This window comes from Chironomus tepperi, unplaced genomic scaffold (assembly GCF_022539635.2).
Source record: "Chironomus tepperi strain 1889 unplaced genomic scaffold, CSIRO-AGI_Ctep_v1 contig_376, whole genome shotgun sequence".
NCBI lineage: Eukaryota > Metazoa > Arthropoda > Insecta > Diptera > Chironomidae > Chironomus > Chironomus tepperi.
In genome coordinates, this window is record NW_027226498.1 from 3,955,109 (window position 1) to 3,977,977 (window position 22,869).

Sequence of the window (22,869 nt, forward strand, 5' to 3'; positions counted from 1 at the left end):
AATGTAATAATTAGTTCAATAAACATAAGCTATTGAAAAATAAAAAGGATAAAATAGAATTTCCAATTTCAATTTTTTCTCTTCATGAAAAATTAAAACTCCATTGTTCTTTCTTTTCACTTCTATTTAAGCATCTCAACTTGATGTAAACTTACAAAGTAGCAGACATAAATTTTCATCTTGCCTGTTACTTAACGATTTGCCTTTGTGCTACTTTATTTATTTAGCAAGCTAAAAAATTATTCTTGCTTTTCTTACATCTCTATTTTTATATGTGTTCATTTCCGAAGTCGGAAATATAATTAGTTTTTACATTTACGCGTACTTATGTCTCAATTGACAAGAAATAGAAAGTACACGATTTAATAACCATAATTTGAAGTTAATTATTTTAAGCAATAAATTTCCGAGTAGAAATCAAAATGATTAGTCGTTAAAAATTGACATTTGTGAAACTATGCATGTTTACTACTAGACATAGGGTCGACTAATCGAAGTTTGCGACAAATTCATACGGGATCCAAAAAAGTGAAGTTAGTTAAGGACTTTAAGGAAATTAAAAAATAAGGTTTCTTTTTAATTAGAGTTAGAAGTTAATTCAGATTTTGTATTGAAAAGTCGATTAGAGTCAGCCTAATTCTTTTTAAAAATCGAATTGTCTTTAAGCTCAGCTAAGTACAAATTTGGATGTACTTCAATATGCTACCTAATTAAGCGGAATTATTTTATTGTGTTGTTGACATTTATGTGTGTTTTTTTAAGTAACGAAAAAGAGGTTAAATTATTCTAAGTAAAATTCAAGAACAGTAAGCGGATAAAAACCGTGACCTATTTCAATCTCCATTTAAGTATTAACATGATAATTAACTTTAAATGACCTAATTGTGTATAACGAAAAGATTAAAGAGCATAATAAATTGACCTAATTTGATTTTTTGGATGTAATTTTTGGGGAAGATTCCATGAGTTGTTTGTATAAGGGTGTAATTTGACAGTTTGAAAGTGAAAAGTGATTCGATTACAAATTGCTGTTAAAAGGGATTGAACGAAAAATGTAATTGATCATTGATAAATTCTAAAACTGACCATTAACAGTTTTAAAGTTTAATAGTAATATTCGAGCCACCCTCCAAAAATTAATCAAAAAGGAAAAAAAAATCGTCTTCAATGTTGTTGTACAGTCAATAATATTTTACTCTTTGTCGTGTCTGCATTTCCTCTAATATATTTATTATGACTTGAGAATGGGAATAGCTTTAGTTTATCAAAACAAGCATAGTATGTCGTGTGTGTGTTTCAAGAATCCTGCAAAATAAGCAGTAAAAACAAATAAAGCATAAAAACTGCATTAGTCACACTAATAAACACATAAAGTTCTCAAGAACTTTATTTTTTGCATGATGAAATTATGCTAAAAAATTATTTTGTTTACTATCAATGACTAGACGGTGAGGCAGTCGCACCTTATCGTATCACTTTGAGGTATTTTAGATATTTCTTTATAACCATATTTTCTTATTTCATTATCATCACTTAAATAAAATGAATGTGAAAAAACACGAAAAATGTATCAAATTATTGGTTCGTCGTTATTGAATTATGAATAGGATAAAATGATTGTGAATAATTTATGAAGTGGATGCAATGGTGAGGAAAAAGTATAAAAAAGCGAATGAAAATAGACAAAATAATCAATTCCACGCTAGTGCCTAGTTTATTTTGATCAATATCTTATAAATTAAATATGTTGATGAGAAACTTTGTCTTTCTGTCAGTTTGATGTAAAGGTATTTACCAAGTAATTTTTTTATTTTAGTTTTAACCAGAGCTTAAGGTCGATTTGAATTTTATATGGATTTGAGTGGATTTTTCTATACAAAATCCGAGTCAACTTCGAGGAATTCTGAAGAAATATTCTATAATTCAATAATAAAAGTCCTTACTATTCAATCAGCACTAAATTCTAAAAAGCGTACAAAAAAGGAAATTTCTAACTTTTTACAATTTTTTTATTTGAAACATTCTGCTCATTCAGTCATTTTTTAATAGCTTACTGTATACTTTGATATAATCAATATTTCATACTTAATTGGTAGTTTTCTGTACGTTAGATAACACATACAAAATCAATACATGACACAAAAACTGGCTTATATTTCTCCTTATTTATTCAACAATGTTATTTACAAAACGCAAGTGTTTAAATAAACTTTCAATATTTAGTAAATAAAACAAAAGGATAAATTAATACAAAGGCATCGAAAAGGTGTTCTTTAAAACTATTTTGTATGAAATATTATTACTCTTTTTAAAAGAAAAAGTTTGGTAAACATCTTGATCAATGATATTAATAGTTTCTATGGGAATACGATGAATGTAGCTTTGGAAAATGGAACCACTGTGCAATATCAATGAAATTTATTAATGACTCATAATTGTTTTTCGAAACGATAGAGCCAAAAAACGTTACAATGGAATAATAAAACGAGAAATCATAATGTCTGCAATGAGCATTTCATTGTAGTTTACAAATGGAAGAATTCATTTGTCGTTATTAGTTGGCATCCAATTATAGAATAGCGAATGTCTGATTAAATATTGTGCTATAAATAATCAAGGGTGTTGAAAAATTTGTATGATACATTATAGTTTCTTCATTATTATTCTAAATGGGTCTTTCACTGGTGCATAAATAAAAATTTCCTATACTTCCGAGTTAGCACAAAAGGAATAAAAATTAAATATAAACCAAATATGAACCTATATATGCTTTAAAAGATTTGAATAATTTTTGAATCATAAATGCGAAATAAATACGTGATTTGCAACCAATTTTCAAAATCTAGAGATATTCCCTTTATTCCTCTAGAGGGAGTAAGAGGTAATATTATGTGAACTTAGTTTCAAGTACTCTTAAATCTTATTTAACAAATGAAAATATCTACTCTGATTAAAATATCAAAATAATGACTTATAAATTTTTTCATCGTAACCTCAGCTACAATATTTCTTTGTCATTCGTTATTCTCTCTAGAATAAATTATTATTTTTCGAGAAAACTTATTCGCTAGAAAAATTGTTTATCTACTTATTTTCTTTTCTTGTGAACATAAAAACTAAAACTTTCAATCAAAATTGTTATTCTCATTAAAATTATTAGAATAAAATGAGTTAACGAAAAAAAAAATCTACGCAAAATGATTGACATATTTATGAAGAGTGACAGTTGCAAATTAATTAATGTCTTGAATTTTCACCTTTTGTTTCTTAATTTAAATTATTGTGGATAGATTTTCGTCATCTTTGGTTATCTAGATAGATTTTTCTGTTTCTCTTCTTTAAATTAAATTATCTTGATTAATGCTTGCAATTTCACTTCATGTCGTTTTCTTGGTATGAAACATAACAATGTCTTTGAATAAATTAATTCACTCAATCCACATTAATATTATAGCTATATATTTTATATATGTATTCTTACACAATTTGTTTTCTGTTATTTACTTTGCTAAAAGGAGATTAATATAAACTCAAGAAAAAATTGAAAAATCTTGTACAATCTGTCTCCAGTTAAATGACGTCAATAAAAATCAACGACAAATTTTATTAAAACCGTTTGTAACATGATTGCAGTTTCGTTTATATTTATAATTTTTTCCTTAATGCAACTTCATGAGGGAAATTATTTGAATTAAATTAAAAATATTATTTTGCAATTGATGAGAGAGAAGTCAGTTGCGAAATATTAAAAAAAAAAAGTTTATTTTCACTTTTTTTTCTTTAATTATATTTTTATAGAAAAATGTAAAATCCCATCGACACATTTGAATAGTACTCCAAAGTATGACAAAGCTTATTCCAAAATCTTACAGAAAATCAACTCCCATATTTACTTTAAATTCAATCATGATACATACATCTGATCCATAACGCTTCAATTTTCCTTTTCTTTTTTGCTTCGAGACCCATGTCGCACAAATCTAATTTCCAATTTACACCTGTCTCTTTAAATTTTCATCACTTTTAATCCGATTTTATATTTCACATGCTTAGTGTGTATTTTCTTATTCATTCGTAATGTGTAAAGTTGTCATGAGGAAAAAGAAGACCAAAATAAAAAATTAGAATTACGATGACAAGCAATATTTTTTCTGTGCCTTCATGATAGGGTGACTAATAAAATTGAAGGGTTATCCTATTTAGATTAAAAGCTCTGACAATAAAACTAATAACAAGATGTTATTGTTAATTTTCCTAGGGACCGTCCGATTGTAGGCCTACAGACAAAAACTCAAGGCGACTTAAATGCCGAAAACTGAAGGCCTGAGCATTTAAAATGCAGAAAATGCAGGTCTGCGGTTCATGACCGAACTTCAAATATTTCTAGTGAAAATTTCACTAAGTTTGCATTATCTTCGTTTGCTTATTACGTTACACATTGTTTGAGATGAATCAAAATCTCAAGAGCGTTATGTAATAAGTGAACGAACTCTTATTATTTTTTATTGTAAATTTAAAAAAATTAAAAAAGGCTTATAAAAATTTAAGAGAAAATCGTAGTAAAAGATTCACAATGTACAGGAAATAATTAATCATAAAATGAACAGAAGAAGCCAATTTTACTGCGAAATTGCCATTAACCATGCTGATTTCTTTTTCTTGTGGAAGATGGAAGTTAAAAGGAAATTTTTCACAATTCATTGAACACGTGCGTGATTTTTTCATGTAAATGTACTTTAAGCGTAGTCATATTAAAAGCTTATGAACACAATGATAAGCTTACACGCTCCTTAGCGTGGTTTTTGCTTATTAATAAAATGAAAGAGTGTTGATGGCCATTTTTTTGTCTAAATTAAGATTATGATGTGGTCAAAATCAACATAGTAAAAAACCTAGCATAAGTGGATATAAAATATTAAAGGAAAGCACATGGTAAAGAAACGGCAAAAAAATCCGACTTTGGGATACCGTGACATCGCCCCAGCTGAATTGACGGCCATGTGTCTTTCGGGATAACGAATGCCAGTTCTCTAATTGTTCAATTCATAATCAAAATAAAGCGATAAAAATTTCATTTGCTATATCCCTTCAAAACTTTTTTACATTAGCGCCTCGCATTAGTTACGAGTTAATGATGATCGAAAGCAATTCGGTAAGAACAAAAGAATGAGTTAGAAGGATTAGCGCAAAAGTGACAATGTGTATGCATCGTAGTCAGTTTGTGTTTATGGATGGCATATTATATTATAAAACATTTTTATGGCGCTAAAACATCAATAAAAATTTATCATCGTATCTCCTTCTCTTATTCATAATTTTGTTGGCACAAATGTTTTATTTTTCTCTCTTACGATCCCTAACTTTAACACCAATCCATTTACAGTAATGAAAGAAAAAAATGTTTGCTATACTGTTCATTGCGTGTACTTTTTTCTTATCACAGGCAATAAAGTCAAACTTTATTAAGCTTTAAATCAAGACAAATGAAACATTGAACGATAATAATAAATAGAAAATTTGGAAAGTATAAAATGTCTTTTTTGTAACAGAACCAAAAAATCTTTTAGAATAAAAAAAGTAATATGAACTGTAAATGCCAGGATAACATCATTAAATGAATAAGTAAACTCGTAGAAATTGCCGATTTCAGATAGAATTAAATTAAATCAAATGCTGACGACTATTAGAATTGTTTATTATAAAGAAGTGACTAATTACAAGCGACCATTTTCTAAAGTTAATCTAAAAGAAAAATAACGTAGAAGTAAACGAAGAATCTAATGTACTTCTTCTAAGGAGGATCATAAAAATATATTATTATCTTCTTTGTTTCTTTCAAGAGAGAAATTGTGTTCCGCAGGAATTTCATCTCCTGTTACTCGCATACAGTGTTGCAATCTGCCAGTTTTTCTGCAGAAGACAATTTCTTTATAAAGATTTTATCTGCGGAAGAAAGTTGTCTTCTTGCAGATAAATAAAATTGTCTTTCGGAAGATTGTGTCTTCCGGTAGATTTAATCTTCCGCAGACAACTGTCTTCCAGTAGACAAAAAAATGTCTACAGGAAGACAGAATCTTCATGTAGATTTATTCTGCCGCAGAAAAATCTACCAAAAATTTTATTTTTTTTGCAAAATCCATAATTTAACAATATATTACCTATTATTTATATGCTATTAATGTCAGAAATCATCAATATTAATTTTTTAAACCTTTTAATACCAACTTATATGGAATTTTCATGCAAAATTGTACGAAAATAAATGTAAACAAAGAATAACGGCATTTTGAAAATCAAAAGTTGTTTTTCTCGATTTACATGTGTTTTAAATGATCTACAATATTTTTAAAGCTTTGAAACATTAATATTGATGTATTTAAACATAAATAGTAAATAATTAACAGGTAATATATTGTTAAAATAGAGATTTTGCAAAAAAATGAAATTTTTGGTAGATTTTTCTGCGGCAGAATAAATCTACATGCAGATTCTGTCTTCCTGTAGACATTTTTTTTTTGTCTACTGGAAGACAGTTGTCTGCGGAAGATTAAATCTACCGGAAGACACAATCTTCCGAAAGACAATTTTATTTATCTGCAAGAAGACAACTTTCTTCCGCAGATAAAATCTTTTAAAAGACAAATTCTGTGGAAGAATCTGCTGTCTTTGTCTTCGGCAGACATCTTCCATTGCAACACTGCTCGCATATGTATGAAATTCCACACAACATTGTTAACAGAAGAAAAGAAAAAATTTCTACTGGTTATGATGACAATGAGAAGAAGTCAATTCACTTGACATATGATAGGATATTAAAATTGCATGGAGGAAAATCTAAAGTAACATACAGCGGCGCGTTATTATCGATTTTTTGTTGTATCATCGTATTGGTTTTAGCGCATTTTCTTAAGCTATCAAAAGGAAATCTCACTATAATTAATGATTCTTATTTGTGTATTGTCTAGACAAGTGATTTAAATTCTACTGAATCTTGTACTCTGGATCGGGTAGTGACTAATTCTCATAAATTTCACACTTATTTCTCTGCATTGAAGTCATACGAAAACTTTTGTAATTTATATTTTTTTCATGCTGATATTTTTATTACTCTATTGCAGGAGCGTAGCCAAAATATTTTCGAGTTCGGAGAATGATTTTGTTCTATTTAAGCTTCTTTTGTTCTCTATTTTTGCAAAAACATATAATTCTGAGATTTATCATAAAGGAATAAACACGCTTCTGCAATTATGTAAACAAAAAATCTTCATAACTAACTGCAATCTTGTTTCTATGTGAATCTATGGTTACAGCAAAAGGTATTACATCTTAAAAAAAATTTCATGGATTCATGAATTCCTTATAACTTTTCTAAACTGAAAACTCTTCCGTTTTTACAAGATTATTTTACTTGCCGAAAAATCTTTTCTATTTTTTGACCTTATCTTTTCATATGCCCATCTATTAAGGTCAGCAATATCTAGTGCATGGAATAAAGCATTGTTACTAGTATATTTAAATTCACAAGGTGTATTCACAGCAGGAATAAGCAATTTAAAAAGGATGATATTAGATATTTTCTCACAATATGTTTGGATTAAGGAACACCCACATTTTCACAAAAAGATATCTCACATTAACATATGAAATCAATTTTTGGAATATTTTAAAACTTTATATTTCTTTCCTCTTTTTATCATGATGAGTATGATAAATTTTCGAATGCTTGAAGATAGAAAAATAATTCCGAGAAGGAATCGTGTTATGTTGAACCAAAGGTTTGTTAAGCTTAAATTTATACCTTAACTTTTCAAAATTGAGATAAGAGATGAATTACAGAAATTTAAATATTTTTGACTTGTTCTACATTAGCATCAGTAAATGCGGTTCTGATTGTCATAAACAAATTCGTCCAAATTATTCCAAAAGACACATGGTGTAGAAATGGGCGAAAGTTCAGCCTTAGGCCGACTTGACTATGGCCTGAAGTCAGATTTCATCGAATTTGGCCTCACGCCAGATTCGTATGCAATAAAAATTCGTTCAATAAATCATTCTTAAAATTGAAAGGAAATAAAATACTTTGTTGAACACAATCAGCATAAAGCAGCCTTCAATAACAGGATAATTATTTTCATTGCCGTAATTTTTTACTTCATTCTGTTTATACACAACTGATTTAATTTCATCCAATTAATTATTGGATTGAAATGACATTAAAAGTTTTTAATATAAATGAAATCATTTTTGTCCCCATCTCTCTTAATTTTAATCCTATTATATCTCACACTCAAAATAAGAATAACATGAAAAAGGGTCCATTGAATAACAATTTTTTTTTCATGTACAATCAAAAAGGAAATTTAGTGGAAAATTTTTGTTGACATTTATTGGGTAAGTTAGTCATTGTTAGGTTAACCATAAGCCGCATTTTACATAAACAGTTTAAAAAAATAAAATATTCTTTTTTATTAAATAGTATATGGGAAAAAGGACATGAAAAGTTTTTAATTTTGTGTTGACACTATTCGTATGTTTCTGACATAAATTTTGTTCCAAGATCCTTATATCCTGTAAATGAAAGTTTGGCTTTTTTTTTTTGTTAGATCTTGGAGATTATTTGGTATTTGATAAAAAAAAACCTAACGAAAATTTGTTTAAAATTATGTAAAACGTGTTGACGTAAATTTCAGTTTTATATACATTTTGAAATTGCGTAATGTTTGGAAATATAATAATTACAACTGTTCAAAAAAAAAACGAGTGAGACCTCTGCACTCGGTAGACTTACAGTTTAAAGTGGGACCAGAATAACTCATTTGATGTCATTACTGTTTGTAGCCTACGAAAGAAGACAGCAAGCTGTATTTTTACTGCATATAATTCGAAAAATTTGTCTTATCAATTCTTGGGTGTTGCAATAATTAGGTGCTGAAGTACTAAACCAATCTGTAAGTCAATTTTTGTCATATAGATTTAAACAATAATTAGGAAATCCGAAGAAAAAAAAAGGAAAAATGCTAAAAAGGTTTTCTTATGTGATAAAATTGAATTAAATTTTAAATTCATTCTGTCACGAACAAAATGTTAATTAAAATGGTATGAAATGGGTGTAAGCAAAAAAGAAAGCTTAATTTTGACTTAATTGAGTATTTACATCGGATAAAAGGATAACTATGCAATGAAATTTAATGTAGGTATTTTTAAATTTACCTACAAATTAAAACAAAATTTTCCGCTTATCTTCAAATAGCTATAAAGACTCAAAATCTTAAATAAGAAAAAAAAAACATTTAAATTCAATTTAAAAGTTGAAATAATCTCAAAAATGTTGAATTTTATAATCCATAAGTGGATTTTTGTTTAAATGTGTAGAAAAAAAATTTCCGCTTTCAAAATTTTAATTTTCCACATTTATGATATGCATTTTATTACAATGTAATATATTGTGAGAAATATTGCAGGTTCACAGGCATGCAACAAAAAATTGATTTTAATTTACAATAAATCGCATTTCGAATAAACCTTGGAAAAAGATAAAGAATGAATTCAAGTTGAGAATCGAAAAATTAAGTTGTTTAAAGCGTATTTTTGGAAAGGATATCTGATAATTTTCTAGGATTTAGATTTCATATTCACACAAAATTGTGTGAATATATTGTTTTTTGTTTTACAGAAATCTACTTTTTTCGATTTACTGCCTCAGCCTTGCCGAATTATAAAAAAAGTTCGGTCATTCAAAGTTTGTGCTTCGTATTACCTATCAAATGGTAAAAACTCCTTCATGATTGGTGCTTCCAGTGCCGAGAAATCGCAAAAAATCACGTTCTGTCCTTTAGCAAGTTAGTTAGTTTCCGCGAAAACTCAATTTTAACACAAAGTTAAGACTTCCGGTTTTTTCTATCGATAGATATTGGTTATCACACGAGCTGTATAGTTTTTGGGGTCATGAGATGCATCCACTGAGGCACAAAATGCAAAAAACTGAAATTTTTTCCCTAAATATTAGCCGCTTATTCCAAAACACGTGTTTCAATAAACGATTATTTCAAAACATATTTTAATTTGGTGAAAAAAAAAATTTAGTGAACTGGATCTCACTGGATCTCATTTTGAAGGTCTAGAAGTGGACTGGATCCTACTGGATCTTGTTTTTATGTGTCTAGAAGTAAAATGGATCCTACTGGATCTTGTTTTAAAGGTCTGGAAGTGAACTGGATCCGACTGGATCTTGTTCCTCCCCTTGGTGCATATAAAAAATTTTTTTTCTGCATAGGGAATCTTCTATATCCTATGAAAAACCATCCAAAAAGTTTAAAGTCATAATCACAATTAATAAAGTCATAATCACAAATAAAAATTTAGTCCACTGGATCTTACTGGATCTCATTTTGAAGGTCTGGAAGTAGACTGGATCCTACTGGATCTTGTTTTTATGTATCTAGAAGTAAAATGGATCCTACTGGATCTTGTTTTAAAGGTCTGGAAGTGAACTGGATCCGACTGGATCTTGTTCCTCCCCTTGGTGCATATAAAAAATTTTTTTTTCTGCATAGGGAATCTTCTATATCCTATGAAAAACCATCCAAAAAGTTTAAAGTCATAATCACAATTAATAAAGTCATAATCACAAATAAAAATTTAGTCCACTGGATCTTACTGGATCTCATTTTGAAGGTCTGGAAGTAGACTGGATCCTACTGGATCTTGTTTTTATGTATCTAGAAGTAAAATGGATCCTACTGGATCTTGTTTTAAAGGTCTGGAAGTGAACTGGATCCGACTGGATCTTGTTCCTCCCCTTGGTGCATATAAAAAATTTTTTTTTCTGCATAGGGAATCTTCTATATCCTATGAAAAACCATCCAAAAAGTTTAAAGTCATAATCACAATTAATAAAGTCATAATCACAAATAAAAATTTAGTCCACTGGATCTTACTGGATCTCATTTTGAAGGTCTGGAAGTAGACTGGATCCTACTGGATCTTGTTTTTATGTATCTAGAAGTAAAATGGATCCTACTGGATCTTGTTTTAAAGGTCTGGAAGTGAACTGGATCCGACTGGATCTTGTTCCTCCCCTTGGTGCACATAAAAATTTTTTTTTTCTGCATAGGGAATCTCCTATATTCTATGAAAAACCATCCCCAAAAGTTTAAAATCATAATCTCTTCATCTCTCTTTAATCATATTCACACAAAATTGTGTGAATATATTGTTTTTTGTTTTACAGAAATCTACTTTTTTCGATTTACTGCCTCAGCCTTGCCGAATTATAAAAAAAGTTCGGTCATTCAAAGTTTGTGCTTCGTATTACCTATCAAATGGTAAAAACTCCTTCATGATTGGTGCTTCCAGTGCCGAGAAATCGCAAAAAATCACGTTCTGTCCTTTAGCAAGTTAGTTAGTTTCCGCGAAAACTCAATTTTAACACAAAGTTAAGACTTCCGGTTTTTTCTATCGATAGATATTGGTTATCACACGAGCTGTATAGTTTTTGGGGTCATGAGATGCATCCACTGAGGCACAAAATGCAAAAAACTGAAATTTTTTCCCTAAATATTAGCCGCTTATTCCAAAACACGTGTTTTAAAAAAATTGCGGCCTCGCTTCGCTCGGCCGCAGACAATTAAAGGTATTTCTTCTATATTTTTCATGATCTAAAATTCATTAATTTATATACATGTTTTATCAAATTATTAGTAATAATTTTTATTGAGATTTGGCTGATTGCATTTGGTTACAAGTAATTGATATCTTCAGGTCGTTAGATCGAATCCTATGAAATTCTGAAATTTTTTTTTCCATTTTTTTTGAGTTTTTTTTTGAATACTTGAAGTATACAAAAAAAAATGTAAATATTAAATGTAGATATTAGAAATATCTATCCATTAATGTGCTTAATTTTTAGAAAACAAAAGCGAAGTTAACAAGGTTAAATCAAAATACTTCTTAAGAATCAATACATTTAGCCTAGTTCGTATATACACAATACGAATATAAGTACTCAGCCGAGCTCGTATAGTGATCTATATAAATACTGTAATCTACCCAAGTCGGGCGAGCGAAGCTCAGCCCGGCTCGTATAGTGATCTATATAAGTACTGTAATCTACCCAAGTCGGGCGAGCGAAGCTCAGCCCGGCTCGTATAGTGATCTATATAAGTACTGTAATCTACCCAAGTCGGGCGAGCGAAGCTCAGCCCGGCTCATATAGTGATCTATATAAGTACTGTAATCTACCCAAGTCGGGCGAGCGAAGCTCAGCCCGGCTCGTATAGTGATCTATATAAATACTGTATTTTCTCAAACATTAGAAACTGCATATCTATGAAAATAAGTCGCCGTGAGAAGAAAAACAGTTCGAGCGAAGCTCGAACATTAATAGTTCGAACGCAGTTCGGACTTGGTTGAGCGAAGCTCACAAATTTTTGCGACCTGAACGGAGCGAAGCGAGTGAAGGCGTGAAAATTTTCTCAAACATTAAAAACTGCATATCTATGAAAATAAGTCGCCGTGAGAAGAAAAACAGTTCGAGCGAAGCTCGAACATTAATAGTTCGAACGCAGTTCGGACTTGGTTGAGCGAAGCTCACAAATTTTTGCGACCTGAACGGAGCGAAGCGAGTGAAGGCGTGAAAATTTTCTCAAACATTAGAAACTGCATATCTATGAAAATATGTTGCCGTGAGAAGAAAAACAGTTCGAGCGAAGCTCGAACATTAATATTTCGAACGCAGTTCGGACTTGGTTGAGCGAAGCTCACAAATTTTTGCGACCTGAACGGAGCGAAGCGAGTGAAGGCGTGAAAATTTTCTCAAACATTAAAAACTGCATATCTATGAAAATAAGTCGCCGTGAGAAGAAAAACAGTTCGAGCGAAGCTCGAACATTAATAGTTCGAACGCAGTTCGGACTTGGTTGAGCGAAGCTCACAAATTTTTGCGACCTGAACGGAGCGAAGCGAGTGAAGGCGTGAAAATTTTCTCAAACATTAGAAACTGCATATCTATGAAAATATGTTGCCGTGAGAAGAAAAATAGTTCGAGCGAAGCTCGAACATTAACAGTTCGAACGCAGTTCGGACTTGGTTGAGCGAAGCTCACAAATTTTTGCGACCTGAACGGAGCGAAGCGAGTGAAGGCGTGAAAATTTTCTCAAACATTAGAAACTGCATATCTATGAAAATATGTTGCCGTGAGAAGAAAAACAGTTCGAGCGAAGCTCGAACATTAATATTTCGAACGCAGTTCGGACTTGGTTGAGCGAAGCTCACAAATTTTTGCGACCTGAACGGAGCGAAGCGAGTGAAGGCGTGAAAATTTTCTCAAACATTAGAAACTGCATATCTATGAAAATATGTTGCCGTGAGAAGAAAAACAGTTCGAGCGAAGCTCGAACATTAATATTTCGAACGCAGTTCGGACTTGGTTGAGCGAAGCTCACAAATTTTTGCGACCTGAACGGAGCGAAGCGAGTGAAGGCGTGAAAATTTTCTCAAACATTAGAAACTGCATATCTATGAAAATATGTTGCCGTGAGAAGAAAAATAGTTCGAGCGAAGCTCGAACATTAATAGTTCGAACGCAGTTCGGACTTGGTTGAGCGAAGCTCACAAATTTTTGCGACCTGAACGGAGCGAAGCGAGTGAAGGCGTGAAAATTTTCTCAAACATTAGAAACTGCATATCTATGAAAATATGTTGCCGTGAGAAGAAAAACAGTTCGAGCGAAGCTCGAACATTAATATTTCGAACGCAGTTCGGACTTGGTTGAGCGAAGCTCACAAATTTTTGCGACCTGAACGGAGCGAAGCGAGTGAAGGCGTGAAAATTTTCTCAAACATTAAAAACTGCATATCTATGAAAATAAGTCGCCGTGAGAAGAAAAACAGTTCGAGCGAAGCTCGAACATTAATAGTTCGAACGCAGTTCGGACTTGGTTGAGCGAAGCTCACAAATTTTGCGACCTGAACGGAGCGAAGCGAGTGAAGGCGTGAAAATTTTCTCAAACATTAGAAACTGCATATCTATGAAAATATGTTGCCGTGAGAAGAAAAATAGTTCGAGCGAAGCTCGAACATTAACAGTTCGAACGCAGTCCGGACTTGGTTGAGCGAAGCTCACAAATTTTTGCGACCTGAACGGAGCGAAGCGAGTGAAGGCGTGAAAATTTTCTCAAACATTAGAAACTGCATATCTATGAAAATATGTTGCCGTGAGAAGAAAAACAGTTCGAGCGAAGCTCGAACATTAATATTTCGAACGCAGTTCGGACTTGGTTGAGCGAAGCTCACAAATTTTGCGACCTGAACGGAGCGAAGCGAGTGAAGGCGTGAAAATTTTCTCAAACATTAGAAACTGCATATCTATGAAAATATGTTGCCGTGAGAAGAAAAACAGTTCGAGCGAAGCTCGAACATTAATATTTCGAACGCAGTTCGGACTTGGTTGAGCGAAGCTCACAAATTTTTGCGACCTGAACGGAGCGAAGCGAGTGAAGGCGTGAAAATTTTCTCAAACATTAAAAACTGCATATCTATGAAAATAAGTCGCCGTGAGAAGAAAAACAGTTCGAGCGAAGCTCGAACATTAATAGTTCGAACGCAGTTCGGACTTGGTTGAGCGAAGCTCACAAATTTTTGCGACCTGAACGGAGCGAAGCGAGTGAAGGCGTGAAAATTTTCTCAAACATTAGAATCTGCATATCTATGAAAATATGTTGCCGTGAGAAGAAAAACAGTTCGAGCGAAGCTCGAACTTTAAAAGTTCGAAAGTAGTAACTGTACATGTTATTATGGAGAATAATTTTAGTTAATTACTTGCACATTATCATTTTTTATTTCATAAATCTCTTATTTTGTTCAAGTTGTTTTATTTTTATTTTTTACTTTTCTGTACAGTTTCTGATCTTCGTATTGTGTGAATATTCTCATGAAGCGTGATCCGCTTCATTACTAGTTTCAAAATGTTTTCCATGTATAGTCATCTCTTTAGCGTTGAGATGCATTTCTATTCTGAAAGAAAATATTTTAAATAATCTAATCAATTGCTCGAAATGGATCAAAATGTAAAATTACTTTCATCCTACTTCTGAAAAAGCAGTTTAAAACGATAGTAATAAATTTTAAATTCTCACAATCTCTAAATGCATTTCCATGTAGTATGATAATACAAGTTTATGCAATGTTACTCTGTCTCCCTCAATGGAGCAATATTTTTCATCGTCTTCTTAACTCAGATTATGTATTGAAGAATTTAGTGTCGCAATTTGATAAAATCAAACATTTACTTCATTTTGTATCATAATCAAAAAAAAACTTTCATCAATTAAGCTAAACGTAAATTAACACCCAATGAAGGAACTTCCAATAATAATAATAATAATAAGCTCTATTTTCGATTTCGAAGGAAAGTGTGACATTAAAACAATGAAAACATTTGAGGCGAGGGGGTGATTTGTTAAAATTCAAAAGTGTTTGTTTCAACTCTTTTTATTTTCTATATCACAGAATGATCTCTAACTTATTCATTACATTAATGGCAAGATATGAACTTGCATGGAGTTTTCAAGAACTTTCAGCAATGCAATGAATGCAAAATCTCATTGTGTGCCAGTAGCGACTGTTGCAAGACGGTTGGGAAAAAAATTGTAAATTGTTGTGACTGAACTGAAAATTTTTTTCCCTTTGCAACTTAAAACACATTATTTACTCAACTTCCGCTCTTGAGTAAGAAAAAAATGTATCTGTAAAGAATAATATATTCGAGGAACTCTCATTGGAGAGATTGCATCAGCTATGGCAAATCTCTCTTGTTATTATTACAAAAGTCTAATGTATGTACATGGAAGCTCTGATATAGAGTTATATTTGTAAATATAAAATTTAATCACAACAATTTCTTTATAATCTCTTTGAAATTGGCTTATCTGCTTTTGTATTGATGCATTAATTAGAATTAAAATGAAAACTTTATAACAATAAATGGAGGAAAACCGTAACAGATCGATTAGAAAATTTAAATATTAACCCTTTATTTCGCAATACATGATATTCTAAATTTGACGAAATAAAGCTGCATAATAACAATATTTTCCCTAAGCATATTAAATTTTTTATTAAAAAATTCCCAAAAAAGTACGCCTGAATTACACCGAAATCACAATATATGAACAACTTTGAAAGATATTCTTGAGTTATTTGATATTAAAATGAAATAAAATATTAAATTTCACGCTATAAATAAACTCTTCTTTCCTCGTTTCTTTAATTTTCTTAATGAAAATTTAGTAATTGATGATATTTTTGCACACGATATTCTCATTAAAAATCAATTTTGTGAGAAAATAGAAATTCAATAAGATGAGAAAAAAATTTTCTTTAGTAATTTGATTTCGTGATCAAAAGAATTTGCAGTTAATATGAGTGTTTGATGTCGTCAATGTGAGGGGAAATTTGGCAATATTTATAAAAGTTTGAATTGTTGATTCTGGAGTTACACGGAAATGTTAAATGTTTGCAGTTTTTGATAATCACATTAAAAAAATTAAATTATATAATTACTGATAGGTACTTAAAAAGTTTTGTAGAAGTCTCCCTTTAAATCAATAGACCCTTTAATAATCTCAATACACAAATGAGTAAATATAATTCTTAGAAAAAGTTCTCATCATAAAAAAATTTAAATAAAATATAAGTATCCCCTCTTAAAAATGGAACTTTTACTTGAAGTAAGAAGTAAGTCAAAGAAGAAAATAATAAAAATCATTTATTTATTTCACGCACGCTCATATACACATACACACACATGGCATTTCATGCGAGCATGTAAAGAGAAAAAAGAACTTCTTGAGTGAATGCACTGAAGCATTTGAAGGAAAAATAAATTTTCCATTCAGCATGAAAATGAAGTCAAGGTTATTTAAAGTCAACGTCGTTGTTAACAATAACTTTTCATGCTTTTATTTAATTTTTTTTGTTATTTATTCTCTCTTCTTTAAAATAAAAATCCTCTTTAAACTAGACAACAAAGTTTCTTTTGTTGTATCTATTTTTTTGTTGTGTCTTTTGTAAGTATATTATATGTAAGTCAAGTAGAATCAAAAATTGTTTGATTTAAATTAAAAAAATGTTTTAAGTCCTCATGTTCTTGAGCGAATTTTTGTCCAAATTTTGAGATAGTTTTAAGCTGACCAGACCAAGCGATTAGCCAGTAACTCAATAATACGGTGGTAGTGCTTCACATTTGATTATCTATCTGATTATCTATTTGTAACTGAAAAAGCAGTTTTTCGGTAAAAATGTGTAAGGAATTTTCAAAAAGATAAACAAAAGAAGAAGCAAATAAAATATGAGACGGAAGAATTTACGTGAAACTTATCAACTGGTTTCTTTGTCAATATATTTATTTTTGAAATTATTGCAACATGAGTGAGTTTGAAAGAGTTTTAGGCAGAATTTTTTGTTTACTTTTTGTCCATAATATGCTTAACATTACGTATAATTTCAAAAACACAAATATTTGAATTGCATTTCTTTGATTTTCTTCTTTGAAGTAAAATTGAGTTTAGAAATTTTATTCTGATTTAAAGTTTATTCCGATTAGGCAAAGAGCATCCTCACTTGTATTGATTGAGTATACTCACGAGCATGCTTATTTATGTGAGGATGCTCTTCGTCTGTTGTAGTAAAAAATAACTGTAAATCTATAAGCTTTAAATTTGTCAATTCAAGCTGCAAAATTGACCATGAAAAATAAATTAAAAATCAGTGTCCTTACCTAACTCAGCTTTCAAAACACCTCCAAAGTAAGATAAATGGCCCATCAGATCTAATTTACAAGACAAAAAACATTTTGCCGTATCTGAAATCGATATCTTATTTCCATTCAAAAAGTCAGAGAAGAAATTTAATTTTCAGAGAATATCAATTCGACTCATTTTCTCCTCTTTTAAAAATCCCAATGGAAATAACGAAAGGTACCGAAAGGAGCTGCATTTCCGAAATATCTATCCATAAGTTAGAAAGGTATGAAAATGAATTTAGGTTTTTACTATAATTGAGATAAATATGACTACAAATGTTATATCCTGTCCACATAGAGAGAGATTGGAGTCGACAATTGTTTAGGAAATACATAAACATTGTTTAAATCCATATCATTTGCAGTCTGTTTTCTAATATAAATTGTCAATACACAAATATGTATATAAAATACAGCTGGTATTAAGTCATTGTAAAAATTGCCGACTAAAATATTTCTGACCCAAACCGTTCTATTCAGCTTTTAATTACTATAATTACAAATGCTTACAACTCCAGCTTATTCAATTTAATTTCTTTTATAAATCCTAAACATTTATTCACATACTCATTCGATATTATTGATTTTTGTGCGTAAACATCTCCTCGCTCTTTTCCACTATCGCGTTTATCTATCGATGCCATAATTTTATGTACGCTTCCACATTTTCATTTCTTTTTTATATTTCGTGCGACTTATCGACGGCTCTCATTTCCTTTTCTCATTGACACAAAGTTTTTATGTTTATTTATATGAATATAATTGACATGAAATTCAATAGAAGAGGAAAATCTTTTTAAGTAGTTAGTAGGATAGGTTATTGTGTTAATAAGCTTGAGCGCATTTATAACACGAACCATAAGCTGCCATGAAAGAAATGATGCACAATACATCAAAATCTAATTGATTTTCAGACCCAATTCATCCAGTTTACTAGTTAATCAATAAAATAAGATCCTCTCAACATCCAGACACAATATGTATGTTCAAAACAATTGTTATATTAACAATCGTGAATGAAGCAAATTGCAATTAATCAGTAATATTTCAAGCAAATGTCAAGTGTTAAACTAGTCATACGGACGACTAATCGATGTCTGTTTCACTCGAAAATTTTATGCAAGATGTTCTCTATAAATTAGTTATGTATTCAATGCATAAAGTGTTAAATGAATAAATATTCATAACATACAGTAAGTAATGAGTTTAAATCTTGTGATGAACATATCAGTGCATTAGTTAACAATTCACAGTGTGAATCAAATAATGATCAATTCTTTAAATATGCGCTAAAGTCACTTGATAAAGTATGAAGACTTTTGTTATGTTTACTTATTCTTTCATATTTTTTGATGCTATTGAGCCAGTCGTGCTCGTGTTTTCTCTTATTTTTCCGTCCTCTCCTTCTTTTTCACAGCCAAAATACTCTTCTTTGTTTACTAATATCAAGTAGATTTTACTGCTTCACAAAAAATCTTTAGAGAAAGATACAAAATAGTAAATTAAGAAGATGAAGATATCTTTTTTATTTCTCTTCTTAGTTTTTGCTGTTGTCATAATCCGATGAAAATGTCTCAGTGATCGGAAAAAGTTTCAGTCTTTCGAAGTTAATAAATAATATTGGGATAAATTTAATATTTATAATGTATGATTTGTACATTGATATGAAATCTTTATTATTTTGTGTAAAGAAACAAAAGATTAGCTATAAATTTAATATTCCTGTTATTCATTTTATTTTTCGAATTTCCATAAAAAATCATTGAATAAAATCAATAATTCAATATCCAACGTCATCACTTCTTCATCATAATTGAGCAAGCAAAAACTCAACCACCCGTAAGCAAGAAAGTTCAGTTACTTTTATTTACTGATCATTAATCAAAAAGCAACTAGTCAAAAGAAGAAAGAGAAACTAATTGAAGATTCTCTACAACCTAATTAGCAGTTATGTTTTTTTGTTGGATTAGCACGCTTCATAGAATTAAGAAAGAAGTTTTGATATTGTTTAAGTCAACGACTTTTTATATCCATTTCTATAATAAAAGCTAGAAATAATATTTTTTTGTGAAATATAAAAAAGTTTGAATGCGTAAAAACTCTTGTTCCTGCTGACTTTTTGAAACTATTGAAAGATGAAAGCCATCGGAAATATAAAAGAAACTGGAACAAGAATAAAAGATGAACGAACTAATCCTAATATGTAACAATGCCAAAAGTTATTAAACTTTATGATTCAATGGCACGATTTTGCAATGAGTTTACACAAAAGCTTTTAAGTATTGTTATTGAGAAGTTAAACTTTTCGGGAACATCCTAAAATGGAGAAGTTACATTATTTAATGGAGTAAAATGAAGATGTCTTATAAAAGACTTTATAAATTCAACATCATCAATTGTTTCGAGTACATTTTTGAAAATGAGTTACAATTTCGCTTTGATTGGCTGCCTGGATGACTGGGTGAGGTGTGAGATCTCAGCCATCAGACATCATTAAGAGCGTGGGTTTGAATCACTATATTTTTCTAGAAACTTAAAAACAATTTCCGCTAAAACTGACATACATCGATCATTCACTTCTCGGAAAATTTGCTCATTCCAAACACGAATACTAAAGAAGACCCAATAAAAGACAAATGATGCGAGACTTAATGAGCTTGCCATAAATTTTATCAAAAAAATTCATATTCCTTTTTCTTATTCGATATAATAAAATTCACACACGAACACACTTTGTTTGATATTATAATAAAAATGAACCTGATTGTGAAATTTGGCAGTCCAATAAAGCACATGACAGTTTTTTTGATAGATGTTTAAGCAATAGTTTGAATTTAAATGAGAGTGCTCTTGAGTATACTCAATCAATAGAATTGAGCATGCTCGTCCATTTATACAACATGTGCTTTCTGGGCTATGTCTATATTAGTAATTGTATATATTTGAAATTATTTAAGGGTATTAAAGCTTACCAGAAGTGTGCAATCGTTGATAGGGAATACTTAAAATCACTAGTTCCTCTTGAAGAATTTTATTAAGAATTGATTTTTAACGCAAAACTATGGAAACTGAGACTTCAAGAAAAGTTTTTTTCTTATTGTAGATATTAAAGAAAAAATATAAAGAAACTTTTACATCATCATGCATGTTGTGGTATAAAACTTTTTTTTATTGTAAGATCTATAAAATGTCAATGACAATAGAATAAGAGAAAAGAGAGATAGGGCAGATGAAAATTGCTTTGAAATGGTTTGAAAATGTATGGGTGTGGTAAAGAAAGCGCATATTTTTTTCTTCAATTCCAATAATGTATTGAATATTTAACAAATGGTATGTAGGATTTGTCTAAGACGAAACAGATAAAATTTTAAAAGAAATAGACATACACACAAAAATATAACACCATACAAAATTTATTATTATAAATTAAGGAAAACTGAAGGTTTTAAATTTTGTAAAAAAGAACCTTAATAAATATAATTAAGAAGAAGTATTATGTAGGATTTGGCAAATTCAGATTTGCAGGCCTCCATATTTGGTTAAAATATGATAACAAAGACAGTCTGTTAACTCCTGAATATATTGCACAACTCCTCAAACACATGCATGTGATAAAAGAGAGAGGAAAAAACTTTCGTGTTTGTATTCAATTTTTTATTAAGCACTCATGATACTGATAGTTCATTCGTGTTTGGATCATTGAAGACTTATATGAAATAAGTCAAGGAGAAAAATTAGTTGTTTATAAAACCATGAGAAGGAAGAAAAAAAATTGAAATTAAAGAAAAATCTACAAATTCAGATATTCCACATTAGTTATGTCAACATGCATGTATTGTTTGGAGATTGACTGTAAAAATCATGAATGGCTAATAATGCAAGTGTTTATTTTGTGAATATTATATGGGATGATGTTTCATGGATATATGGATGAGGTGGTCAACCTGAATGTCTCCAATATTTTTTTGGAAAAGCCATGAGCCGTATCGTGTGCGGTTTCGGTCGATGTTCACTACAGAATATCTTTTTATAGTTGGGGATCTTAAAATTGTTATCTGTAGAAATTTAAATTTTTTTAGAAAAGTTGATTGTTTTTAATTCAAATATTATCAAATAATTTTAAAAATTCTTGTAAGTTAATTTCACTACAAATAGGTTCATATTCTTTGCAAAATACATTACCTAACCTCAAAATGAACAACAATATGACAATATTGTACACATATTATACACCCTAAAATATGTACACAAAAGCATGCAAAGGTGTATCATGCATGATAAATTAAGTGGTGGAATAATTTTGCTCACACACAAAAATAACATAGTATATTGTGAACATTTTCAACTCCAAAGCCACTCGTGGGTATGATATTGATCATGTAAACAGTCCCTCGTTACTCGTAGATAATTTATTTGTTATTTGTATTTTTTATACTTAAACATCTTTTACTTTATGTTTTAAAAATATAATCTAAAGACTAATGTAATGTTTTGTGTCATTTACATGATATTTTGCAGCTCCGAAAGCCTCAGTCAACTCAGTCAATTCCATCGATGAAAAGTGGAAATCGTGACAACAACAAAGATGTTGCAGGCAACGAAGAAGCTGGTGTAGCGCTTGTCAACGTTCATTCTGAATATCCTAGGTAAATAGTTTATGGAAATTTAATTTAAAATGTTTGCAAGAAAATTATTTTATTCATATACAGGTACATGGAGGAGCGAGGCTTAGGTGGCGGTGTGTACAAGAGTGTATCAGGATCACAAGATAAATCAAATGCTAAACAGAAACCAAATGTTGGATATCGATTGGGTAGACGAAAAGCATTATTTGAAAAGCGGAAACGCATTAGTGACTATGCCCTCGTGATGGGAATGTTTGGAATTATTGTTATGGTTATAGAAAACGAATTAAGCAGTGCTGGTGTTTACACGAAGGTAAGCTTCTTAACGTATAAATCATCTTCATATTTCCACATAATGAACATGAATCGTTATGACACTTTTATGAAAGAATTTATGGAATTTATTTTCCTTACCATTCGTCCCCTTATCAATTTTATGCATCAC

The 22,869-nt window shown here is 30.3% G+C and overlaps 1 protein-coding gene across 13 annotated transcripts in view; it reads left to right on the forward strand.

Annotated features, from left to right (window-relative positions):
* The window catches only part of LOC139095806 (small conductance calcium-activated potassium channel protein-like), a 121,318-nt gene that overhangs the window by 67,312 nt on the left and 31,137 nt on the right, over positions 1-22,869 (forward strand). For all 13 annotated transcript variants that reach the window (XR_011544896.1, XR_011544898.1, XR_011544895.1 and 10 more), the window contains exons 5-6: positions 22,318-22,445; positions 22,509-22,737. Coding sequence is in view for 10 of the 13 variants with exons in the window: in XM_070647283.1 (XP_070503384.1) it covers positions 22,318-22,445; positions 22,509-22,737 (357 nt within the window). In the remaining 3 variants the exon portion in view is untranslated. The remainder of the gene's footprint in view (positions 1-22,317; positions 22,446-22,508; positions 22,738-22,869) is intronic.